The sequence below is a fragment of the Pterocles gutturalis genome, unplaced genomic scaffold, assembly GCF_000699245.1.
Source record: "Pterocles gutturalis isolate BGI_N339 unplaced genomic scaffold, ASM69924v1 scaffold16633, whole genome shotgun sequence".
In the NCBI taxonomy this organism is placed as follows: Eukaryota; Metazoa; Chordata; class Aves; order Pterocliformes; family Pteroclidae; genus Pterocles; species Pterocles gutturalis.
Genome location: NW_010118356.1, coordinates 8,259 through 35,669, shown reverse-complemented (window position 1 = coordinate 35,669; position 27,411 = coordinate 8,259). Strand labels below are relative to the sequence as shown.

Below are 27,411 nucleotides of genomic sequence, written 5' to 3'. Positions count from 1 at the left end.
TCCTGCTGTGTGGTACAATTTGATGTTCTTTGCATGCATAATCAGGAACTTCATTGCTCCTCTGCTGAAAAAGGAACTCTGTTTTTAAACCGTTACTTTTGAATTTGCAATTCCTTTAAGATTATGCACAAAGATTTACATCTTTGATTTTAATTTCGGGTGTTCATAATAGGACTGATACAGACTTATATTAAAACTGTAGTTCAGAAATAATTGTGGCATTGTAAGTATAATACATAAATATTGATGAACCCAGTAAAAGTGCAGGACAGACAAGCTATTGACTCAACACAGTAGCATCTGTGTTTTCACATGTTAGGAGAAAAAGAAATAGTGACTGGCTTACCTATAGTTCTCTCTAGAAGTTAAGGATTGTCCATTCCTCACTCTTTGGATGTTCAACCATATGATCCAAGAACCAAAAGCTAAAAAAATGGCAGAGTCAAAAATAATGCAGCATTATGAGAGAGTACAGGAAAAAAAATCTTCCATGTGAGCAGAGTTCAATGTTCATTTCCCCATGGAAACCAGTAAATTCCTGACCTGGGGAGGATGCTCTCCCTGTGCTCTGAGCAAGCCACTATGAACCCCTTCTGGACCAGAAGTATGTCCACGCTATGTTAAGTTGGTATCATCTGCCCTCTATACAAATTATTTCTTCCTATCTCCTTGTATAACGAGCAGCTTACCAGCACATACCAAAAAGGTGCTGCTATAAAAAGCAAAAGTGTGGATTTTATTGAAAGGAAGCCAGGTATGGTCACATTCCCCAACAGCACGGCTCTCCGGGAGGGAAGCTCTTGAATCTGATGGCAAGTGTGCAATAGCAGGAAAATGCTACTTGAGCTTCCCTTAGTAAACTGACCTCTTCTCCCAGTGTTTGCAGCAGGTAACAGCTAAACTTTACGTATTTTGATGGGAGACCTTGATGCCTTATAGGGTAGATAGGCAAGAGGTCATGGTGTGCATGTTAGGATCGAGAGGGGACTTTGGAAGCTCATCGTAGTAGAAAGACACAAAGCAAACACAGGATTAATGGTTAAAGTTAATTATAGAAAAGAGGCCTTTACAGTCTGTGACAATGGGTAACTGCTGCACAGTTAAGTCTGCATTTGAAAGACTCAAGCTGTAAATTGCAAAGATATTAGTAAAATTGTGCTGCTTTGTTATGGGAGAAAATATTTTTATTCAAAGGATATAGTTTACAGCTATTTATGTTTAGAACCTGCGGACAGTATGTATTCACTGAAAATTTAATGTACAAAGACTAACAGTGTTTTGTATATGTTTTCTCTAATAATTTTGTAAAAGGGGCATACTGAAAGTATTTCCTATTGGAAGAAAAAAAAATGACCTATATGCAGATAAATATAGCTTACTGTGAAACTCAGCATTAAGTTATCTGATCCTAAATGACTAAAAGTCTAATCTGGGCATAAACTCCTTCTACATTTGGCCAGTTCACTGGTTGTGCTTTGAAAGTGCCTTCTGTTTAGAGATATTACTGGTTCCAGCTGTTTTGCCCACTTAAATACGTTAAACAGATAGGATTATAGGATGTAGGGATTATGTTAGATAAGACTTAAACTGTTTAGAAAGTCTGTAAACAGTGGTGCCTCATGGCGTAAGCCCACCTAATAACAGGGTTTAGGAGAAAAATACCTTGTAGAGGTAGTTTATTCCATTGTTGACTTGGAAGGGATTTTTAGCAATTCTCCGTAAAGCAGTGGTAACTAGTTGCTGATCTCTCATCTCTTTGGTACGGATCTTGGTAGGCTAGACTGAGTGTTAGCAGGAGTTGCTTTGCTCCAGTAGTAGATAAGAATTAACACAATCCTTCAGAACAGGAAAAAAAATTTACCTACTGTGGTTTTCACCTTTTACAAAGTGAATATAATTCTGGCACTTGGTTTGATTGTGCTTAAAGGTTATATTTAGTAGTGACCCTCAAACTGACTGCACAGGGAATTTCTGCAAGAAGTGCGGTTTTTCAGCGTTTGACTTCCTTGACAGGATGAAACTTGGTATTTGCTGAAATAAGAAAAAGATGTCTGTGCAGCAGACTACTCTGCTAGACTGCTTTTATCTGAAAAACAATACCAAATTAGGTGAATTTCCTTCCATTTTTTTCAGGAGGTGGCTTGTAGATTGGCCTCACCATATTTTAGTAGGTACAGGAGATCGGTATGGGAGTTATTTCTGTGTTGAGTTCATGTTCAAAATGCAGTGAGAAAAGAGTGGTCAGGATAGAGCAGTATAACTGCAGCTGGAAGTCAAGTGCCCAGAAGAGCAGAAGTCTAAAATGGTGTGGTTTAGAGCTGAAGAAAGAAAACTATTTTTGTGAATCAGATGGAATACAGAGCAGGCTTCAATTTTGGGTTATAATCTTTGGCACCTTCAGTTGCATGCAGAGAATAAAATATTAAGACATGAAAACTAGACATGTTTCATAGTCTTTTATGAAATCTAGAATTATTTTTTAGAAGACTAAATATATGGCTCTGAATGTCATTGAAGACCTTTGATAAGTTGATCTTAATTTGGTGGCCTAGTTACTTTATTTTTATAGCTTCTTATCTCCTGGAGTGTATTCTGCTCTTGAGCAGAGATAAACCTAATTTCAGTGTTGCATATCCTGTTCTAAGGGCTTCGGATTCAAGACTATCCCCAAATACTGAATATCTAAATGAACATTTGCATTAAGTTTCTGAATTAAGTTCATTAGCACTGAGGGGGAGGGAACACAGAAATAGGGAGTGTCTTCGTGCTGGATTTCTAAAATATGTTTGGTATGATTTGATGTCTTGAAAATGGACAAATTTGCATCTGTCATTTTCTTTATCACCTCTGTGCAGTCATCTGGTGCATACTCTGCAGATGAACAAAAGAATTTTGATTTTTTGATTACTGGAGAAAAGCAGTTGAAATAAGTTTTGGGGCAAATAGGCAGAAGGCAAGTAGGCATGACCCTTGTGCTGTGAAAGATGTTGCTAATTAACTGCAGCAGTTTCAATCCTGAGCTTGTTCTGAAGTGTATCAAATGCCTTTGATGCATATTTAGCTTATTCTTCACAGTTTTAACTGCTTGGTTTGAGTAAATAACATCACCTTCCCATCGAATCTAGTGAGGAAGGATTAGCAGTATGGTTTTCCTCAACAGCACAAGCACACCTACACCTCCAAAATCGTGACTTCAGATACAAGGTTATTTGTAAGGGTTTTCAGTGTGCCTGACCTTCTAGTCTGCAGGTTTCTTTCTATCCCTCCTATTGTCTGTGTGAAGATACTCCATCTCCCAGGACACAGCCAGCTGAAACAGCTCTGTTGCAGTGCTCTGACAGTCCACCCTTACCTCCAGCATTGTTTGCCTTCTTTCCTGGTTCTGCCCTTCCCTCTGGAAGCACAGACCCCATGCTTCAGCACTCACATGCAGCTCATTCTGTCCCTAACCCCGTTTCTTTCCTTTTTATCCCAAGGAGGACAAGGAGAAAGGGGAGGAAAGGAACAAGAGTTCCAGGAAAGCTCTAGGAGGTTGCCAGCGGTGTCCACTACTGATGCACTGTTTTCCAGCTGAGACAGGGTCTTTTGGAGCAGTAGATAGCACAACAAGAGATGTTTCAGGGCTCTGAGGCTGACTTTCCCAGCATTCATCCGTTCCCTGCCGCTCAGGACCTTCTGCCCTCCAGCCATACTGCTGAGCACTGTGGCCGTGCTGCGGCCATCACCTCTACCCATCTCCCCAGAGCTGGATGACTGGTCCAAGAAGAAAAGCAACCTGCACAAAACCAGTCTAAAAGGCTTTGAAATTGGCCTAGCTCCTGCTCTCCCTTTTCACAAGGCTTTGATTTTTACCAGCTCTGTGCTAGGAGTTTCTTGGCTTTAAGATGGTGTTTTAATAATTATTAATTTGTGACCTGCCTGCAGTAGCTGTTTCTCCAGTGGGCCAGGAGGTTCTTGCCCCTTCTCTGCTGCAGAGCCGACCCCTCATCACTTGATTTCCTAGCATGGAGGTGCCACAGCCAAAAGAGCCCTGCAGGATCATCTTCACCTTGACTTCTGGGAATGGTCATCCTGAAACCTTCAGCATTGGGAACTGCTGCCCGTGGGATGTATGCCCTCAGCACTCCTATCTTTTTCCTCTCCATATTTTCTGACAGCTCAGCTTAGGTGCAGCCCCTGTCCTGACAAAACAAACTGCCTCTTCAGATTCCATACACTTAGAACCTGTCCTTCATATCTTCTCTGCTTTTGGGGGGCTTCACTGACTTGAGTGAGGAACTTGTTTACATGATCAAGCTGACCTGTTTTCCATCTGCTTTTCAAGTGAGAGATCCTCTGCAGAGAGAAGGGTTCCTTTTGGATATCTACTTCATGGAGGTCACGTCAGGCATTAAATACTTTCCTTCTTCTTTGCTTCCAGAAGATGTCAGAGGTTCAATCCCAATGCTTTAAAACTTAGGCTGTCATCCGAATTTGACTTACAGTTAAAAGGGGCTAGCTTCTAGTCATGTTATGACATGATACACCAGAATATATGGAGAGGGAGACTTACCACCATTTTCTACACCTACACATCCTTATCACTACTTGCCATCCTTTTTTCCTCTGTAAAGGATAGTTGCTCTTGCTGGTTGCATTGGCAGCCCAACCACCTTTGTGTGCAGCCCAGACCAATAACCCCGGTAATCCATCAGCTACTGGAAGTTATGATGCTCAGTCTTTGCCATCAGACAAGAATACATGTTTGGATTTCAGCAGCATCCTACTTCGTGTCCTGTACTTGATTCCTGAAGTTGTCCTTGGTAGGGTATTGCAGCCTCCAACTTCTTACACGATTTGTGGTACAGCCTGAGTCTTGTTTGGGCCCCTCTGCATCGCTGCCTGCCTGTTCAGACAGGTTTTGCCCAGGTGCCATGTTTCACATGTCTGTGATGCCACACTCTTGTGGCCTCTCTCATGCCATCGTGACTTTTTTATTCTAAAAAGTGTAGGGGGAAAAGGACAAGAATGGAGTTGGCTGACATGATCCTTTTCTTTGACTCTGCTTTGGCTGACATGCTGCTGGGGTTTGCTGGATGTAGCTGCTGTTCTCTGTTCTCCTTGAGCAGGATCCATCACTGACTTTGCAGGTGTTCCTGCTTGTCCCTGCTAGGAATTTCAGCACAAGTTACTGACTTGCAGGTGCTGCTGGAGACAGGATATTGGACTAGGCAGACCTCTGCTCTGACCCAGTACTGCTGTTCTCATGACTCTCGCAGCATCTGTTTAATGAGTGGAATATATCAGCTTGATGGGGGGAAAAAAAGAATGTTTTTATTATTTTTATTTGCAAGAGCCCAGACTGGGGTTTTTTTTTCAGTTAGATGATGGTCTTTATGGGGTGTTGCAAAAGCAGATGGACAAGAAGCTGCGTCATACTCACCTGCAAGCAAACAAGCGGCAGTGTTGCCAGTATGATTAATTGGAGCTGTACTAAGGGGCTGCTGCTGCTTGTGGTAGAAGGTCTTAATGTGTCTGCTGCTCTATATGGATAATTGTCTGTGCTCACATGCATTTTAAAGCACCTTTAATTGGATATCAACAGGTTTCCTCTTGCTACAGCATTCTAGGACCCACAAAATGAGGCTGCTTTTCTCTTCCTTAGGTGGCTGTTGGTTAGCTGTGGGGGGTGTTCTGACTTTGCCCTGTTCTGAGGATGGTAGATAGGGCATGATAAGGTAGGACATGCAGCAAGGAAGAACTATTCTCTAGCAGTTCCTTTTTTAGACTTCTCTGTTCTCCCGTGTGCTGTATCTGTGTCATTTCTGTTTATCAATGCATTTCTTTCCCCCATTTATCTTTAAGTATTTTCTTGCTCTGGAAGCCACTTTGTAAACAATAAACCCAACCTCACACATGAACAGCTTGGGAGCTTGGCTGATAACATTTTTTGCCTTTGTTTTTGTCAGAATAGCTGCTATGTTACCTTGATTTTGTTGATTGGTAGGATTGTGGTACTTACTTGCTCTAGGTTACTTATGTTTAAGTACTTTGCCAAACTGGAAACAAAAGAAGGAAAACACATTTTTCCTCTCTTCTGTTTACCACTTATATGTTTTATATTATGACAAGCCTTTTTACAGGAGTACTGTATCATAAAACCTGTGCTGTTTTCCATGGTGGTCAGCCAGGAAGAGCAGCTTGTAGTCATGACATCCACACATGGTACATCCAGTGCCGTACATGTGGATGTTGTCATAGGAAAAGGTGTTGGCTGATACAGGGGAAATCTGCTACTTTAAAAAAAAAAAGTTGCTTTTCAGTCTGGAGAAAATTCATTGAGGAGCATATTCATGCTAGTATGCTTTACAACAAAAATATCAAGAAGTTTAAGTGATGGAACTAGGTAGTATGTGCACACAAAGTCATAATATTTTCTCCTTTAAGCAGTTTTCCTTTTCATTACTTCTACCTGCAAGTACCTAAAGGAAGTAGTATAAACATTTGAAGTATCTTTTTAAAATTCCTGCTCTTATTTTAAAGTTCTTGAAAATTCTGTCTTAAAGCTTAAAGTAGGCTTGCTGCAGTCTAAGTATTGATGGATATGAAATTTTTTATAGGTAGCACATTTTGGAATACGATAAAGTGGCTTTACTCTTCTCAGCATCTTTCCAGATGCTGTGTAAAGTAATCTACGTAAATCTAACTATTACATATTAACCTTTTTAGCTGTCAGATTCCAGCTTTTATTTATGTTTTGCTGATCAAATTAAAAATGCTGCAGACACAGGTTGTGTTGTTAATATTAAATTTTGTATTCCGGTCTGTAATAAATTACTTTCTTCTGTGCATTGGAAAAACTGGTTAGTAGAGCTCAAAGAGAGTTTAATTAGTGGGCTGTTTATGAGACAATAGGTATTCTGAGTCATTGTTCAGAATTACTGTGAAATTTCTTAGTGTTGTGCTGGCTTTTGGTTTTTGTTGTTTGACAGAGGCTGAGGTACAAAACCCTAAATGTTGCTGAATTAAATCATTTAATGACAAAATTACCAGGGCTCTTTGAATTCACAGTCAACCAGGTTTTGGATACTGCTGCTGCAGTATATTGTTATGTCCTACATAATATTCTTGTTCTGCAAAACAAACTCTTGTTTTTTTCCAGTTTTATGAGGCTCTGCTGTTTCCTTTAGACTGGAAGTGTTACTGACACTATTTCCACATAAAACGCTTCAATCTTGGAGGATTCAGTGGATTTTCATAACTTTGTACTTTTCCTGATTCCTCTGCTGGAATAGTTTTTCTCAGTGAGAGCATGTTCTTGGCCTTTTAACAAAAATGTCTCTCCTATAGACCAAATTGTATGTCATGTTGATAAGCCAGGACTGATTTGGCACTCTGCCTGGGTAGTTGTCTGAGCCATCATGAAAGTGGGAGCCTTGGTCAGTGCATTGGCTCTATTGTGTTTCTGTCCTTCTGCCTTTCTTCCCCCCATCGCTGCACCACTCACTGCCATCATCCTCAAGAATAGTTAAGTTTTCTCATAAACTTTGATTCCCAGTGCCTGACATCACCTTTCTTTTGTGCAAAATTTTGGTACATTTGCACCAAGGTTTTGGTTGCGTTCCACTTTCATCTAAAATGCAGAAATACCAACTTTGGGAATGGGATGCAGGAGGGGCAGATAATTCTCCTGTAATGAAGCGTGTGCCTCTTCCGTGGCCTGCTGGTTCTCACTGTTGGAGTGCCTTTTCTCTTGGGTTTCAGACTATACAATTTTTTTATCCTCTTAATTTCATTTTCTCTTATGCATAACAGTGTTAAGTAGTACGCTTTTAATACTTCATCTTCAGTCATAGTCTACATGCATTTGAAGTACCATAAGCTTTTTGCATCTCCTTTAGTCACAATTTAACCAAGAGAGCAGTGTATTTAATTTTATCATTGGATGCTTCTGATTTACATCCTAGGTTGTTCTTGAGCCTTAAGTCATTCTGGATTTAAAAACCTGATGGTTGCTGAAATGTCCCTTCAGTTTACTTCTTTCCTTCTTATCTCCAGTATAGACATTTCTTGTTATACTTGAATGCAGTCTTCACCATTCTCTATGTGCTGCTGGTCCAGCGATGCTGTATCCCTTTTCCTTGATGTAACATCACCTACTTAGGATGTGGAAGGCTTCCTACCATGTATTACCTGCTTTATGTAATGCAGTGTCTACTTTAGTCTGTTGCAGGTCTCTTTCCACACTGCTACTTACTATTTTTTATGTGCTGGTATGTTTTTAGTTCTTCTCTGGGTCTATTTTTTCTACTTTTTCTTACAGAATATTGTTTTAACTTAGCCTGTTTGTTTCTAGTCTCTGCATTCTGGTGTTTAATTTGTCTCCTTCATTGAATTTACTGTTTGGGATAGACAAGTCATGGCTGTTTCTTGTTCATTCATGCCTGTCCCCAGAACACTGAATTTTTATAGTACAGTCCCTGTTCTGTTCTGGGACAAAGTGGGGAGGAGTGCAGCCTCGCTTTTTTCAGAACAGCTGCTAATTCAGAGGCTGTGTGCTCCTTGAAGGAGGAGGAGAAGATGAAAAGAAGGGAAGTGAGAGATGTCAAGTAGGGAGAGAAAGTCCAAATATTTGTTCAGAAGTGGAACTTGGTTGTCTTATGGTAGGAACAGTAGCTTCTGAAAACATACTTAATCAGTTGTGTGCAGTGCACCCATGCTTAAAATGTTATTTTACATTTCAAGAAACTGGATAAAAGCAGGAAAGCAAAAAAGAAAAAGGACTACAATATATCCTGCAGCATGAAATGTGCGTGTTCTTTACAAGATACCTCCAGCCCAGCACAGCTCACAATGGTCCAATAATGAGGTTACTGTCTTACGGTGAGAGATGCAGTCTTAGATCCCTGTTCTAGTGACTCTGTTACTCTGTCCGAGTTCACCCTGGAAATCTCGATGCCTTTCAGCTTCTCTTCTCCAAAATAGGAATAAAAGTGCTTTCCTCAGTGGTGTTTGTGAGGAGAGGTGCGTTATGGAGATAAAATGCTTCCATGCTACAGTAATGGGAACCACAGAAGACTCCAGCCAAGTCAGCAGCATCTGTCTCAAACTGCCACTTAAGCTTTGCATGCAGATTAGTCCGTGTCCTCAAGTACAGTAATTACACAGCTGACTCTGTTAAAACTGTGCAGTGTGCAGGTAAGAGCAAAGGTTTGTTTCAGGTGAGATGCAGAACATCTGAAATGCTAGAAGCCTTTAAGAGACTGTGAGGCACTATTTGCAAGAGTAGGCATGTTTTATATTGCTGGTATGGTCACGTTTAAAATTGAGTAATTGCACATCTCTGAAAGTCCTCTTGAAATTTGTGGGGGTAGGATTTTTGGAAGCGTCTAGTGGTGCTGGGCAGCAGCAGGCTCTGTCAAAGCATGCTCCATCTTGTTCTGGTTTTGAGGTGGATGTGTGGGGCTATTCCAGATGAGAATCACTACTGTGTCTTAATTTTGAGTGATGGCAGCTACTGTCAATTGGTATTTGATTTACGTGAGAACTGCTACTGCTTCAGCATCTCTGAAAATCAAGGCATTAAATTACACCGACTTGCATTAAGGGATTTGTCAAAACTACCCAGGAGGACAAAACTCATGTAATCTCCTCTGGCCCTGCCTGGTGAAATCAAACTTTCCACCTCAGCAAGGTGCTGGTTGAGTGAGGTTGCTTTCTGTTGTGGGGAGCTTACAGTTGGTTTTTGGGGGTCTTGCTTTGTTTCTGAGGTCAGTGTCCATCCAGGTCCTGGCGGTTCTCTTCCAAACAGAGATGCAGAGGTTACCTCACCAGCGCTAATTGTTTGATCGCTTTAGCTACATTTATTGGATTTGTTTCACATTTTGGGAAACACTCTTTTTTAAATTTCCCTTTTATTTTTCTAGGCTTGTTGTCATGGTATCTGGCACTTCCCATTCAGATATTAAAATTGAGTGAGCGGTGTCTGTACGTCTGGTTCATTCTCCCTCTTATCCTCTCCCCGAGGGAGAGTTTTACGTGGGATGTAGCACGCCGTTTGCAAGGGCTTTCTTTGGGGGATTTTTTTAATCATGTAGCAGAGTCTCTGTTGGAGAAGGCCTGGTGTGAAGAAGCCCCTTCCACTTGGATTTGGGGTATATTAAATCCTGTGTGCGTTGAGCTCCTGTGGGAGCTCATTGTGTAACTCGTGACTCCCCTCGAGCCCCCCAAAAAGGCCTGTCTGCTGCGCAAACGAGCTTTTATGTTAGTCTCTCTGGTATTGACAGAATTAAGGCAGTGATAAGAATTTTCTCCCGGCGGATTTGCCCTGGGGAGGGCCCACCCGTTGGTATTTGGGGATCAGGGCTCTGGAGCCCGAGGGGGAGAGTTTGCTTGAGGAATCTTGTCCCCTCTGAGCAGGTTCGTCCGCGTGTACGCCTTTGTGGATGCTCTAGCTAGAGCTAGGTTCAGCCTATGGAACATAGGGATCTTCCTATGGGGTTGGATTTGCTTGTTTATTTGTTATGAAACTTCATATGTGTTTTTTGCAAGGGGATTTGTTACAGAGGTATCCCTGTGTGAGTCCCAAACTTGTTTTTCCTCTCCAGTAGGATCTTAGGAAGAAGTATCTTCAACTGACTCTGAAATTTTGCTGATGGCTGTCTTTAACCGAGGTTACTTATAGGTGTGCTGTAGCATTAAAGCATATCTGGGGCTCTAGATTGGATTGCATTTAAATACAGCTGACTTCGCATAATCTAGAAGGGAGATAGTCTCAAAAGAACTAACAAGAGCACCCGACATACAGCAATTTGATGGAAGTTTCCCAAACAAACCTTGAACCCAGTCGCTTTCCTGCAGAAGGCAAAACCCAAGCTATTTACTATTTGTCCTTCTCTTTGTTTTGCTTTGGAAGACTACACATTTTTCCCTAAATTACTGCAAAAGCTGTAGCTATACTGCAATAGGAAAAGGATGCTTTCTTGCTATTCATGGACAACATGCATTTAATCCTACTCAACACAAATATAAGCTGTAGACCGGTTGCTGTGATAAAGAGCTGCACTGAGCACTGAACAAGTTACCTTCCTAGTTGGCTTACAAGTGGATTTGTGACAGTGGCAGCCGTAGCTTAATTGTTTGGTCCTAGGAGCACTGTGCACAGAAGCTGCTTGTGTCCTGGTTTCCTTCTCGTGGGACTGCACTGTGCATCACTGGGGTAACAGCAGGTGCTTCTCTGTGGTAAAGGGATGGAAGATGAATGAGGCTGATGTTACGGGTGTAAAAAAGTATCAGACAAGGGGCAGGGTTTGAACTGATCTCATGATCAGATCTCGTTTTCCCTTGATCTGAGTCTTTTCTCCATAGCTTGCCTCCTTTTTTCTTTTAGGTAAACAGCTTTATTTGTTGGTAACTGTCATAGAAACTTAAAAACGTATGAAGCAGGCAATTCCTTTGACCCTCTTTGTACATTTTGAATGTATCTTCTGAAGGATATTTATGTAACCTTCTCCGAAAGCCCCTACTACATACGGCTTTTCATACGAATTCTAGTCATTCTTTGTCCTTCCAGGAATGTGTTTAAAACACACTTGAGATGGTTCGGAGGCTCACAGGGTTGTGCTCTGAAATGGGACTACCAGCAGGGCTTACCTTGAAAATTAGTCTCTTCTGTTGCTGTTATTTAAAAGATGGAAAGCATGACGAGTTGTCTTCTTGCCCATCTCTCTTGTTTGCTGCTTTCCTTGCCAGCTATCCATAGTCAGTATTTATTTGAAATGTCCCCAGTTCATGAGCATCTTTGGGGAAGGTTGAAGAGCATGGGTAGGTCTGCTTGGAGGAGTCCCAGGAGGAGAGTAAGGTGAGCTCAGCTGTGTCAATAGAGGAGCTCACCCTGGCACCAGTTGCTTCCTTTAAATGTTCACCCAGGTTGGAACAGTCTAAGATTGGAGCTGAGAGGCTTGGAGAATTTGTGGTGAGCATTATATTTTATCTTTTGGTCCCAAAGCTGGAGTGACTGAAGGCTGTTACCGGCTGACGGCTTCTGCCTGGCTAATACAAGATGAGCTGTCAGACGTGGCCTGCTTCTGAAGGAAGGGATTGTGTCAAAGAAAAGCATCAGTGCTTGGTGACATTCACGTTGCGGCTACCAGCCGGGTAGCTTTAATTAGGTTTTACATTTGGGCAGAGGACAACAAAACCACAATTTAAGGCAATTGGCATTGTTGCTCTCCCACTCTGTGCCTGTTTTCATGAGTAACTGATTATAGGGGGGAACCATAGCTTCAGAGTAATTTATTTTCAAGAAAAAGGAATCTTTTAAAAACTTTTTAGCTTATCTATTCACAGGTGAGGAGTTCAAAGTTGTACTCTTCTGTATGTTGCTTTTAAAATAGCTTCCAGCAATAGGAAGGCTTCAAAGTAAGTTTACTTCTGCTTTCCTTGTGGGAATGATGGCAGTAGGAGCTATATGGAGAACACTAGCAGGAGCAGTGCATTTGTAGAGCTTCAGAGCAGAAGAGGTTATTGAGCACTTAACCCATTTTGCCAAAACCTTCCCTGGATTAATCCCTGCTTGAGCTGAAACATAGCTTTCAGGAAAAAAAAACAACCCGAACTTTCAGAATTTCCAGTGGTAGAAAGAGCTGACAAAATGGTTGGTAGGTAGTTTAAAGTAATCTGTTAGCTTCAGTGTCAAAAACAGAACAAATGCCTTCCCCAGGAAAACAGGATTTGTCTTGTCATTTCCAGTGTGGTTTCTCTTCTTTCAGCTGCCGAGCAGTGGGACTTGGGATACAAAACTCCTTGGTTTATGTGCTGGGCAGACATTGATTTTTCTTTTTTTTTTTAACTAATCTGTACTTCAGATGAGTACTAATGTAGTGTTACTAAGGTTCAGCTTTACCTTTTTTGATCAGGTAGACAGATTAACCCCCATCCTTCATTTGAAGGAGTTTTTCAATCCCATAGTCTGTTCTCATGGCACCATCGCCAAAGCATCACGGTCTTTCTTGAAGCACATACACCAGGACTTGGCGTAGTGCTTCAGCAGCAAAGTGCGCAGCTGGATGAGAAGCAGCAATTTTTCTTTCCCTTTTCAAGCGTATGGCCACAAAGAATCTTTTTAACCCTTTTGGAAGCATTATAAACTTGAGATGTGGTTGATTATCTGTCACCGTGTATCAGTTTCCTTTATTTCCCATTTGGAAAATGTGCCATGGTTCTTGGTTTGTGGGATGTAATCTTGGGTTTGTGCTATCTAAATTTATGTATTTGTAACTTAGAGGGGTTTAAATTACTTTCCACCTGTGTTCTGTTCTTATCCTCTCATCGCATCTTTTTGCAGTCGATCTTCAGGAGCAAGGAGTTTGGTTTTTTCCACTCATTGATGGAAATAAACAGTTTGTTTCCTGAGAAAGACTTGTAGGAGAAAATCTTTCTGGTGATTTCCTATTCACAATTCCCAGTTAAGAGATCTGTTGTCTGATTTATTTTTTTTTAATCCACTTCATGTGTGCCATGTTAATTTTGTTTTAGCCAAATAATAAGCAGTACCAAAGCAAGTGTTTTGTAGAAGACCAAGTATATCAATGCTATTAAATTGACATTCTTAAAATTTATAAGTCGAACTTGTAATCTCATGAAGAAGGATGTCAGTTTAGTTTGACAGAATCTATTTTCCATAGACCTAATTTGATTGATTTCATTATCCCTCTAATTCTTTATTATTAGAGTCCAGTACCGAATATTCTGTAATTTTGCCTTGCTCAGCATTGGGCTGATGGAGCTGTAATTACCAGGGTCATCCAGTCCTCCCTTGAATTTCAGTGGAGAATTGTCTTTCCTCCAGGCTCCTGGAATTTGTTCAGTGCTGTAAGAATTATTGAAAATGGCAAGAGAGCCGTTTGCCCCCTTTTTTTTTTTGGAGTCTGTTCTGTTCAAGCAATCCAGATCATCTCATTTAAACATTTTATAATTTTAGGAGCTCCTGTTTAATATGCACCTGGGTTTCTAGTTAGTAGTTCTAAGTAGCTTCTTCAGGTGTACATAAAACATCTGTTTGTACTGTTACTATTGCTATCTGCTGATGAGTCAGCATGAGCATTAAGGGATCTTTTTTCTGGAATCTAAAAAAAAGTGGTTTTTTTTATACTGACCTTTAACCAGAGATTTTTTTTTTGTTTTCATTTCCTATGATACTTCTGTTCTACCTTAGATTGGTTTCTATCTGTTTCCCTTTATATCTTAATTTCAATATGGAATTACTCTAAGCAGACCAGCTTACAAAAGGAGTGAAGGCAGATACAGCTCTCTAACTGGCATCACCTTCTTCATAGTTGCAGGCTTGGGGTGTATGGATAAATGTTATAAACAGTGTATATTGATTTTTCCATATTTCTCATGGATTGTTTTAATCTTTATGACTTTCAATGGCTCTCTGAAATTGAGCCTTCTGAAATACAAAATATGTACATTACCAGTTTGGGATTGGCTTTCATGTGGGTTTTTTTTTAAGACTCTCAAGTCTTCAATAATTAACTGTTATTGCTTGCTTTTAGACCGGTTCTTTACCAGCTCATAGGAGGTCCACTACACATTTTCTGCAAGGTAGATAAAACACTCAGAAAGAGCAATGGTAGTAGTGATATTACAAGGTGGTGTTTTAGGATCATCTAGAAATATCTCTTGCCTGCCCTACTGAATCGCAGCATGTGATGAACTATTGGATTCCAAATCACAGAAAATATTTACTATTTACGGTGCTGTTCCTGGGAAGTGTAGCATGGGAATGAACTTCAGTGTCTGTGTGGCATCCCACTGAGAGGTCCAGCTGCTTGCTTCCTGCTGCCAGATTGCGTCCAAAGAAATGTTACCCTTTTTGAGTACGTGATGAAAAAGACCTGAAAGTTCATACTGTTTCACCATATTCTGGAACAAATCCTTCTCTTTCTCTACCAGTAACAATTTTTAGTTCTTTTCTATCTGGAGTCTGTGTTTTGTCTGCCATAAGGTGTATTGCTCTTGAGGGTAATTGGAAAATAATATTTTTAGCTGGATATATAATTTTTTGTTTCTTAGCTGGTAAATGTTTAGCACACTAAAACTTTATGATGTCTGCCAGCAGTCGTAAAGCTTTTCACAAGTTATTTTTTTTTTCTGGGTTTATTTTCTCTTCAGTTTTTTGAGACTGGGAGAGAGTGTCTGTCCTCATTAAGTGATGGTGTTTAGGGGAGATATTTGAAAATACAAAATAAACCAAACAAAATATACCCCTGAAGTGACAAGCTCTTAACTGAAAGATTTTCTTTTTCTGGTACAAAGCGAAGCATATGGCTTAAAGCAGCAACAGGAATTTACTAATTGAACCAACTGCACCAGGATTTCAGTATGCTGCAAAGGGGGTTAAGATGAAAGGGTCTTTTTGAATTAACAGAAAGTCAGTGCTCAGAATGTGGTGTAGACCCATCCTAACTTTTTTGTGAGAATATAATCCAGCCAATATAGCAATTAATATATTTGATATAAAATCACAGCCAATAGCTTACGATTAACGGGTCCTAAATTCTGTTACAAGCTTTGTGTATTTCATGATGCTCAGGAGTATGTACTAACAAAAGGAAATCATGCTTCTGTGTACCTGTTATTCTAAGCAGAATTTGATGGCAATGTAGTTGTTTTTATTAAGCTAGGTTCTGCATGCAGACAGCTTTGTTCATGTTGGTTCTCCTTATCCTGCACTTGGGAGAAAATGCTTGTTTGTTTCCCGTTGGTAGTGAGAATCAGAGATGATGATATCTGAATAGCTTGAATAATGTTACTGGAGAACTCCAAGGGTCTGTGAAACTTTCCTCTCATTCTCTTTTTGTATTGTCATTATTTCCTTTCCCTGTAGCTCATGTTGTCTGTGGGTTTGTTATCTATGGCCTCTTCCTTGCAGAAGTATTGACAGAAGTGAGAATGTTCCTATGAAAGATTATTTAAAACTGCTGTATATATTGTAGAGGTTGGTCAGTCTGTGTGCCTCAAGAATAAGCTGCTGGACGTGGAGGCCCATGTTTACGACAGACTGACATAAGTCCCAAGGCTTTGTGTCAGCTACTCCTGTTATCTATATATCTCACCAACAACCAACAGTAGGTTGTTAATGGGAAAAGTAGGCATTGGGGGGGGTGTGTATGTGTGTGTGTTTGTATATATAGACACACACACCCCAGATAACTAGTTATCCAAGCCCTGATCCTTGCATCTTCCTCCATAAAAAGGTTTGTCTCTTAGAGAATGGCTTTCTTCTGCCCAAGACTGTTGAAGATCGAATGTTTTAAGGATTCGATGTGTTCAGAGGCACAGGGACTGGGGCTGTATAAAATCTCAGGTGGACAAGAAGGGGAAGGCATGTCCTGGAAAGCATCTTTACAATATTTCTCCTTCAGGCTTCTTGCTCAGTCAGACTTCAGCTCATTCTTGGTTAATGTCCTGTAACTTGGGTAAGAATATTTTTCTTGAGATTAATTCAGCTCTCCAGGAGGACTGAATATGTTTTTATACTTTTTTTCTGAAGTTAAATTGGTTGGATGGAATTTCTTCCTGGATATAGTGTAGGTTAAAACAGCTATTGCTTATCTTTAGGGCTGTATGTGTGGGCATTTTAGGCATGAACTGCAGTGTCTCCATGGATTTTTAAGGTCTTCCATTGCATCGTTAGCAGCTTTTAGTGCTTTGATCTGATTTCATAAGACAGAAGCGCTCCCTGTATTTGTGTTACAGCAAACGCTGTATTTTTGGTGGCGTCTGACTTTGAGAAACACACAGATGCTTTTTTGTAGTCCGGGAGACAAAGAAACAAAGCTTTGTGCTCGGGGAGGCAGGATCCGTGCCTCCGGGGTGCATCGAGGCGCTTGGTGTGCAGCTGCTTCCCAACCTCCTCCATCTCCTGGTGAGCAGGAGCTGGGTTGCCGTTTTGCTGCTCCCACGGATAAAATCTTCCCCAAGTGCAGTCCTCCTCCCTGGGAGGGATTTTCACACGTTTTCTCTCTTGCTGCCTGTGAGCAGGAGCACTTAGATCCCTGCACATCGGCGCCTAGAGGCAGGTCATCTTTTGGCTCGCTGGTCTCCAGATCAGCTGGAGGGTGGATGAGAAGGAGCGTGGCTGAAATGCAGCACTGCCTGCCGGCTTGGGCTGGCTTAGTCTTGAAGTTTGATTTTCTGTCTACATTTTTAAGTGTAGCCTTAATTAAAAAAAAAAAAAAAACCACCTAAGTATGGCTGTGTTTTCCAAATGTGCAAAATAACTTCAGTAGGAGGCTGGAGGAGGAAGGGATCTGGAAGCGGCTGTCTGTCACGTTGCATTAATAGAATTGATGCTGCAAACTGGCACATGGGAGTTAGAAGAAGGTACTGCTCTGATGTGGGTTCTCACAGCCTGCTGCAGACCCACAGCTCTGTCCCTGCGCTGGGCGAATGAGTATCAGCCTCTCCATCTCTGTGTTCCTTACCCCAGCTATTAACCGGGTCTCTTCTTGCCACTGCAAGTGCAAACACAGATTTCACTGGTAAAACAGAAGCTGTTGAAATCATTTTGGCTGCTGAAGGGAGCTCGTGCCATCCCATGCGCAGCAGCAGTTGTTGTACTGTTTTGGGTTTGCTGTCGTCTCTGATACGCAGAGGAAAGCTTCAGTGCAGTCTCTTATCCTGCCGCGGTTTGATCTGTCCCTTCTCCTCCTATTTCCTGACTGCTTGCTGAGCAATAAAATGAGATGTAAAAGTTGCTGTCTGTTTCTGTCAGCTGCTTCAAGGTTAGTGTTAAAACGCTGTTTCCTAATTTTTGCATTTTAAACACTTATGAACTTGTTTAAAAACAGTAGCAAAAACTCCATGTCTATGTTTTTATCATTTTTTTAAGAGGTGGCGTTGTTAGAGCCCTGGTGGCTCAGCCAGTTACGTGTATTAGGAACTCAGCACAAAACTGTTACACAATTCTGCTGCTGTCAAGCCTCATATGTGTTTTTCAGTAAAGTCCTGGGAAAGGCAGGGTGGGGAGTTGCTTTTTCTGTTTCTAAAGTAGGATCTTCAAGGCAGCCATTTAAAATTTTTCTTAGCTTCCACTCTATTAAGGAGATAATGAAATGGTGAAGAACAGCATAGACACCATAGGGGAAAGCAGGGATGAAATGAACAGTTGTAAGAAAATTGTTTCCACTCTCAGAACTTTTTCCTGTGCTTAAAAAAAAAAATATATATACTGAGTTCTCTTTGTTTCTTGTGTCTCAACAGGGCAGAGTTTAGGGTATGGATTCGTTAACTATATTGATCCAAAGGACGCAGAGAAAGCCATTAACACTTTAAATGGACTCAGACTCCAGACCAAAACCATAAAGGTAAGACAATACAAAATGCCTTTTGATCAATTCAGGAACTGGAGAAAGTAGTTGAAACGGTTTCTGGCAACTTCATCACTATTTTAATCTCCATTGTAAGGGGCACTCAGCTAATGAGCTCCTCCTTGGAACAATGGGAGAGGGGGCAGAAGATGAAATCTCTCTTCTCTGAAACTGCTGCTGTTGTTAAAGGGGAGAGGGGAACAGGAAACTTCTTAAAGCATTGCAGTGAGGCCTAAATGTAGAATAAAACAGCCCTAGTGATACTGTTATCCATAAACAGAGATGATGTACGTGATGGTGTATTCATAAGTTACACATTTTCTTGTGTTTTAATGGGAAATGCCTTGACATGGAGCTCCCTTTTAGTGATACTTGTGTCATTGCCAGCTGTTGAAAGTATGTTTCTCTCAAGTTAGAGTACGTCATTCTCAAAAAATACATTTTTTTCTTTCCTCAGTTTCCACATCCTTAGTTTGATTTATTCTTTTAAGAGCTGGAGGGATTAGAGATCCCGCTGAAGTCTCTCATTTCATTGTTGTAATAGACCATTAGTTATTCAACGACCTTCTTTAGTGGTCTCCCAAGAAAAGCAAGTTTCTACACTGTCACGGTTTTTGCTGCATGGCTGGTAAAGCTTTTTTTGAAACAGCTTACAGAAGATTTCCACATCCTGAATTCTGACAAATAATACAACTTAAGGAATGTGAATCAAAAATTGAAGGTGAACAAACACCAGATCTAATTCAAATTATCTGAAGCTGCTTTGATCGTATTTGACTGCTGACTTTTGATTTGTACCATTTTCTTAATTTTTTTCTGTACTTGGTTTGTATTTCAAAGCTGAACTTGTTAATATAAAAACAGAATTTTTACTTTTGAGAATATTGGTACAAATAATGTCAGTGATTCTGTATCTTGCTAAAAAGATAATGCATGGTCAGTACTTTAGCTGCACTTACCCCTTCTCACTAAAGGTTTTGGTTTGGACAAAGTAGTGTGCCCTGAAGCAAAAATATTTCTTGGATTCCTGTGCATCTCTAAGGATTGTTTCAAGCAAGCTTTTCCCTGGTCTGTATGATTAGTGAAGAGTGGAAGCCCTGAGCTGAGGGTTGTGACAGTGGTGGAACAGCTGCATGGATTACCTAGCAAAGGCTGCTTCCAAACCCCTCTTAAATAGAGGAACTTAGAGGAATATGTAAGGCAAAGCAGCAAAATCTACCGTCTTATCGACCACTGCAGGTGGGAATACATGCTTGGACTCAGCAGTTTCTGCTTTTTTGGAAAAGTTGAGCAGTAAGTTGTTCTCCAAATTGCTTTTAAAGGCATGTTATCAGGAAAAATATAATATTTTGAAAGTGCTAACCTATCTTCTAAATACTTCATTAAAAACTCTGTAGAACTTGAAAAATCTAGATCCATTTTTAGTGCAGCACTTCTGTATTTTGAACGTGATTTGGTGTTAGCAAAGGTGCTAACTGTTCTTGTCCTAAATACCTATGCTGCTTTGCGTCTTTTTTTATTTTTTCTGAGCCAGAGCAATGCTATTGTATTCATAATATTTCAAGGTTACAAGAAACATCCAAGCTACAAAAAGGCCTTCAACACACCCCAATTATTTTTTTCGATTTCTCTTAAATGCAAATTCAAACCATTATGCCTTCCTTTGTGTATAGTAACATTTTTGTTATTCAGGAACTTCCCTCACTAAAACATCTTTGAAGAATGCTTTTTCTTTAATTTTTTTCCAATTCAGTGTAAATTTTATGAATACAAATGGTTTATTAGGTTTGGGTTTTCCATGCTTATGAATAGCTAGTAGACTTTTATAGAATACGTGACACTTTGGGCTCTTTAAAGCTGTTAAAATTTAATAAAAAGCAAAGAGGCTGGCCTAACCAATGTGCACAGGAGCTGCATAGTCTCTTCAGTGATTGGGAAGATATGTGTAGGTTTTTTTAAAATAAAATTGTTTTCAAGTAAGTGTTTATGCAGTTGCCTAAAACTGTCCCAAGGGAGCCTTCTGCTCAAATAGCCAAGCTTTGGGCACATGGACATCTAATCAGCAGTTTCCAGCCCAATTTCTAGTTGCAGAATTGCATGCAGATATCTCACTTTAGCCCCTTGGTTTTTTTATATTTTTAATTCTGTTTTGCTCTTAGAACTCTTAATAATGTAGGTCTGTTTCCCTGGTATTGTGTGATGGGGTGGAGGTTTCCCAGCCTTCGTGCTGAGCAGTGAATCATGTGCTGCTGGGAGCAGTAGAAACACCCCTGTTGCCAGAGATGTCCCTGGTTTCCCAAGGGCTGCAAAGTGATGAGAAATTGTAGTTGGTGCCGCTGAAGTTTCCTAGTTTGCCTGTTGCCCCCACTTGCCCCTTTCCAGCATCTTGCTGTGATTCATTACAAAGTTAAAATATTTTAATTCGTGGAGTTACTATATTTAATTATCAGAGCCGATTACTTTAGTCTAGCTAGATGCCCTTTGCAGTTATTAAAAATGCACTTTTGCTGCATTAAAGTCTGTCTCAAAAGAAAATATAGAAAGGGATCTGGTGGCATATAGTTTTTGGAGGCTAAAAATTTAATTAAATACTAGAATAACATAAGCTGGAAAAATACTGAGCATTACTTTATTCTGTTCGCTGCATGAGTGTGGTTGGGTTTTATGCCCCAGAATGAATCTGATGTCCCCTTGATGGACAGGCTGAACCTTGGCCTCTGTCCGTGTATGCTGGGTAGCTCCAGCCCTGCAGGTAGCATTTCTCTAGCTACCTTTTGGAAGCTGTTTTGATGGAAAGTTGAAATGTATAATTTGTGGAAGCCCTTTCACAGGGCAGATTACTTCTGCTTGCCAAGGTCACCTTGGTCCTGCCAGCTGTGTCCCATCTTCTTGCTTGAGCAGTCGCAGGCTCCGCTGTCCCTTGTGCCCAGACTGAATGTGAGCTGGGTCTGGGGGCTCATGTTTGCAATCATTTTTTGACCCCACAAGGCTTAATTCCTGTTTTTAAAAAAAAAAAAAAAAAAATTCTGCGTGTGTCCCTGGATGCTGTCCTTTTTCACTTCTGTAACATTTTTGTGGCAGCTTAATGTTCTCTCCCTCCTGATGCCTTGCAGAACAACCATGCAGTCACAGAGGAGCTGGTTTTAGAGCAGGATCAGCAAAACAGTCAGGCACAGTCTGCTCTCAGATGCGCGGATGAAAATAACTGAAGAAATGTTCTTTTTATTATTTCCTTGTTACAATAAATAATCCCTTTTCACCGGAGCAGCTAAAATATTTATGTGCATTTTATTTAAGTCAATTATGCCCTTTCAAGTCAAAGTCAAGAGGTGACTATTTACAGAATATCTGTTTGGGGAAAGTATTGAAGGAAGTGTTACCCGTTTCGTGGTAATAGGTTATGCACGTTATGTTCCTCCTCAGCTGATCATAGCGCATATTTTATTTACGCCATTTCATAGCACCATCATCTTGTGAGGGAGAAGGGCTTCACTCTGTTTTTACAGCTAAAGCTTGACATAATTCTACAAAACAGCTTTGAATGAGGGAAGATACAGCGTGTGCTGAAATAAATATATATTCCAGAAATTGAATCTATTTTTAGAAATTAAATTTGCCCATCCATAAAAGCATATGAAAGGTCATTGCTGCTGTTGAAGATTGCCTGGCAATTCAGTTGCATCAAATATCAGAAGGAAAATAAGATGTGTGGTGCATGGGGTACAGATTGTTTAAACTGTGCTGCTTTGCCCTGAAAAAAAGGACAACGTCTGAAAGGATGGGAAGGAAGTGTTTTACAATTTACATGGGAATTCAGGTGACCCGGCTTCCTGTTGGGGGATGCTGGAACAAGGGCAGAACAGAGTTTTGAAAGGAAGTTAGGAATCTAAAAAGAGCTGGTGACCCCCTGAAGTGCAGTCTTGTGTCCCCCTCTCCTTCCTTTTCTGTGTCGCATGAGAAGTAGGTTGGTTTGTTTCTTCCCTTGAAGGAGCAGGTCGCACGCTGTGACACTGCTGGGGCAAAGGGAGAAGTCACCGCTGATGGGAGGAAGAATCTGGGTTCTCTGAGCCCTTGATGCCTTCCAGTTTTTACATCCATCAAATCTGTCAGATGATAAAATACCAAACAGATAAGATCATTCCTCGGGTCAGAGGCTTTCTTTAATTATTTTAATTTTCAGTTAAATGAATAAACAAGATGGAGCATAGCTATGGTTATTTTGACATTTCCTATTAGTTCGAAACATTTATTTCTGCTTTATGCTTCTGTTTGATGGATAGGAATGGATGGTCCTGGCTTAAAATACAGCAGATAGGGCTGTGGGAGAAAGTACTCCTGTGTTTTCTGGAAATAACGTAGTAACGTTACTGCTGAAAGATCTTGTTATTTATCTTGGTTTCTCTGCTGTTTTTTTGATACACCAGGTGGTTCTACAAAATTTGGGCTCTAAATTTGTCCATGTTAATTCTTGTCATTGTCTGCAAAGCTACAAACCACCCTGTCACTGTCGGGTAACCAAATAACACCAACCTCGGACTTCTCTGTCCTACGAAACCATTTGTCACAAAGATTGCCTCCTGTCATGCTCTGCTTTGCGAGAGGTGTGGGAAGCCCGGGGCAGGGGAGGAGGAAGGCTGCGGCAACAAGGGATGGGGGGACAAGCTGCATCCTCTGCACCCTGTCCCAAACCACTGGGGAGGTCTGGGGGGAGTTAAACCCAACAATTCGCGTGGCAGCCAGAAAGTGCTGGCCTGCTGGTAGATACAGTAGCAGAACTCTGGTGTTGGGTGCCCTTGGTGTGCAATACTCTGCAGAAAACTGTGTTTCCCACTCATGTCCTCCTATAGCCTCCCCCGGGGGCTACTGGCCACTGAGCTGGCCACCACCTGCAGCTGCCCCTCCCAGTGGGGATGTTGTGCACGACGAGGTGGTAAGGGGAGGATGTATGGAGAGATCTGGGGATACTCCGATTTCTGGGGGAGCTTGGGAAAACTGAATATAGAAAGGAAGGCAGAGAGAGGGCTGGGGTGTTCTGAGAGGCAGAGGAGATGGAGGGTCTGGGGGCTGGAAGATACTGGGAGGATCTGAACATGCTGAGGGGTTTGTGTTTCTATGCTTCCCGTGTACACAGTAGCATTGGTCCCCGCGTGCCCAGGGACGCGGCGTGTGCCTCACCATCTGCGCTGCCGGCTCATCGGCTGCATCCCCCGAGCTTCAGCAAAGCTTTGTAGAGGGCAGAGGTGTAAAACAGCGTGCCCCTTTCCTTCCCTGAAAATTCAGATTGCAGGCATCTGCAAGGTGCGGGTTTGGGATGTAGTTGTTCTGTAGCTCCTTAAAATTAAGATAGTTGCTTGTTCTGGTTTGTGCTAGCTCAGTTAGTCGTAAGAGGGTCATCTGCTTGCGACCGCTGCACCCCCGGACAGAGCCTTGGACCAGAAACTGTAAAGATGCCACAGACTTGGAAAGCCTCGACTAAGTTACTTTATTTTTGCTTTTCAGGAGCCTCTGTCTGTGTAACCTTTTGGACTTCGTAGTGCTTGTTAAACAAATCCTCCTCCACCCTTTGTGCCTGATGTGATGCTGTGGCTCAAAGGACCTTTCAGTGCTGTTTGGAGGTTCAGATTTGGCTCTGTTGCTTTCAGCAGGCACCAGAGAGTCTTTACTTGCTAGTTTTGTGTATCTTCTCTTAATTGAGATTTCTCTTTTAACTGCTACAGTTTTGCCAATGAATCCTTTTCATTCCATAGAGCTGGAGCAATTATTTCTCTTAGCCCCGCTCTTGATAGAGCCAGAGTGCTTCTAGGTTATTAACTATGGATGTCTTTCCTGAAATGGTGGTATAGACCATTGTATCTTACCTGCACTCATAAATAATCCCAGTAAAATAGCATTGAATCACTGAACAGTGAAGTGCATTGTCACTCCCCTCCGTCCCCCAGCCAAGGGCTCAGAAGAGAAAGGACAAAGCAGTGCAAGCTGCGGGTGTGAAAATACTCCAGATGAGGGTCTTCAGCCTCTGGGCCAGAGGGGGTTTTTGTGTGATTGTTCTGACAAAGCACATGGCTTTCACGGGAAGGTTTCTTAAATCTGGTTTCGCACAAAATCAGTGTATGGACGAGCACCTGGAAGTGGCTGTGGGGAAATGTCTCTTCTGGCTGTATCCCATCCTCTGGTGTTACACAGATTTTATTTCTAGTTTTGTGTGTTTGTGAAGCAAGTGAGATTGTGTGTATTTACACATGTGAAGCTCTTTGAGCAGCTGTGTTCAGGCACTCCAGTGCGTGCCAGTGGAGTACGAGTGAAGGGCGGGTTGACTCTGTTTTACACGTTTGTACCTCAGGCAGAAAAAAGCCAAGTGACTCACCCCAAAAGTCATGCAAGAGATTCTGCATCTCGGAGTGTGTCATGCAGAGAGGTAAAGCCAAGTCTTTCAGAGTTATTAAGGTCACCAAGAAGTTTAGTATCGTTGAATGTTACACAAACATTTTTTTTGAAAGCTGCCCAGGGAGTCACGTAATGCGGATGGCTGCCTGTGCTGCCATGCTGCGCTCTCCCATTAAAGGCTCCTGGCTGGTCTGACATTCCCCAGGTGAGTACACTAGATGCAGAGCAAGACGTACATCTCCTTGAAGCTTTGGTTTTGAAAGACACGAGCTGCTGGTTGTTTGTCAGGAGATGTTTTGGCCGGGGCAGGGCGGCTCTGATGGCAGAGCACATCCTTTCAGGGAAGGACGATGCTGTTCCTCTCCAGAGCAGAGGAGAGTTGAGAGATTACTCTGACTTGCTCCACAAAAAAAAAAAAAAAAAAAAAAAAAAAAAACAAAACAAAAAAAAACCCAAAAACAAATTTTGGGAGGAGCCTTCTGGAAATTGACTTAATGTTTGAGAAGTCCATCATTAGTGTATGAGCTGAAGGCATCTCTTATGATAGCAGCAGTGAAGTGGTTAAGCGTCAGTGTTTCAGTGGTTGCTGTTGGATGTCCAGCACCTCCTCTGTAGGACAAATGGGATGCGTTCATGCCTCTGGGTGCCTTTGCTGTGGGCTCTGACTTGGAAAGACCAGACTACTTCAATTTATGTTCTGAAGTGTCTTGAGGTTAGAAATCTTTCAAAAAGTTTTCTACATGGGAAAATGGGTAGGAAATCAATAGGAAAGATAATTGCTTTAACTCGGAGATATTTTCTGTGTTCCTGAACAAAAATGTGCATTACCGTGGCAGATAGGACATGCTGGACGTTGTGACTCTGTAATAGCGTTTGGCGACAGTGGTGCAGGCTCTCAGGAGATGGCTGTTTGTACTGAAGAGAAGTCCTTACACAGGCTAATGTTCAATGTCAGATGAGAAACATCCTAGCAAATGTTTTTCACAGTTAGTGTACGTATATTTATAGAAACTAACATTGGAGGCCAGCAAGCCATAAAATGAATTGTACAATATTTTATTATTTTCCTTGCACATTTGACCGAGAACTCCTAAATGATCTTGCGCAGTGAAATATAACACCATCATCCGACCTCCAACTGTCATACAAATGGACAAACATTTTAATGCTGAGAAATGCCTGGGTCAAACAATAGTTTGGCATTCTCCAGCTCATTTATTTGAATTTCTTGTGGTGGTTAGGATTTCCATGTTCTTTTCTCTTTCAACATGCTGTTTCATTATAGGGCGCTAACACTGCTGTGAGCAAAAAAAAAAAAAAATTCTGAAGTGTGAATATAAAGAATTAATGTAGCATCTTCACCCAGTGCTTTGCAGGTTTCAGTGATAAAATGGGAGCAGGTTTTGGCTCCCATTTTAACTTTCACAGCACAAGGAGCTTCTGGTCCGGTGGAGGGTAAGGGTGGGCATTTTCTTCCTTTGATAGCTAATGCGTTGGAAGGCATCCCATCCTCAGTACTAACTGAATAATCGCTTGAAAGCAGGATGGCATGGTCTAACCGATCGATTTGTCATTGGCTGACCTGAGAGGGAAGATGAAAAAGATTCAAAGGCAGATAAATAATTGACATCACTAGCCTTGTGTCCATTCAGCTCTCAACCTTTTCTCCTTGATATTAAAGACGGCTGAGTTGCTTTTGGCAGTTTTTTTCTTTGGCCCAGCCTCCCCTGCAACCTGAATGTTTGATTGCAGGAGGAAATAAAAATTAGACCCGAGCGGCGACAGGTGTTCGTGTGAGCTGTGAGTAGATGGATTTGTGTGTGCAGCCTCTCCACTGCGTATCAGCATGGTCCCCAGGAGCAGAGCGTTTTCTGTATGTAGAAGTGTATATATAAAAAATATCAGGCGCTCAGTGCTCTGGGAAGTAGTGTTTCTTACGTATCCTGATACTTTTCATCTTCCCCTGTAATGTGGCATTTGGTTAATGAATGTGCCAGGGTGAGAAAACCCATAGGAAACCCCTGGCTGTTTTCCCAGGAACTTTATTAATTTTGCAGCTCTCAGTTTTGAGGAATAGGTGAAGTCCCTACCCCCACTCCAGAGAGGCTCTTAAGTGTTTTTTAAACTGTTATTCCTAAACTAGGTTAAACTGTAGGTGTCTGAACCTTTATGGTACCCTCTCAAGGTAAGGCATTTGCAGAGTGTGGAGCAAGTCGGCTTTTCAGAATGCGCCGGCACAGGGTATAAATGAGGAGCCACCAACATGAGACCACCAGACCAAGCATGGTCAAAAGCAGCGATGTTCACCATGGTATCTGTAGGTGAAAGCACCGTGCAGTTACCCCTGTTTCCTTCCCCAACCACCTGGTTTGATCTTCGTTACATAAGACCATGCAGCGCTGCCTGTGCTCTGGTCCTGGAGCATCAGAGGGGTGTTGAGGACCAGCGATTCAGTGACTTAAATGCTGTACCCCATCAGGAGCTCATGGGTGCCGAGGTCCTACATCACTGAGGCACAAAATAGTTTCCACCCCAATACCCTTCTCCCTTTCAGCGCTGATCTCGGCACCTGATGGTTCCTCTGCTCGTTACGTTGCTTGTGCCTTTGTGCAGTGCCTGAGCTTGCCTCAGTCGGTGCAAATGTTTTATCTAACCTCTCTTTCACATTTCT

At 41.6% G+C, this 27,411-nt stretch overlaps 1 protein-coding gene across 6 annotated transcripts in view; it reads left to right on the top strand.

Moving 5' to 3' along the window:
* Positions 1 to 27,411, top strand: part of ELAVL4 (ELAV like neuron-specific RNA binding protein 4) — a 40,158-nt gene that overhangs the window by 4,489 nt on the left and 8,258 nt on the right. For all 6 annotated transcript variants that reach the window (XM_010076178.1, XM_010076181.1, XM_010076180.1 and 3 more), the window contains one exon: positions 18,250 to 18,353. In XM_010076178.1, the coding sequence (XP_010074480.1) occupies positions 18,250 to 18,353 (104 nt within the window). The remainder of the gene's footprint in view (positions 1 to 18,249; positions 18,354 to 27,411) is intronic.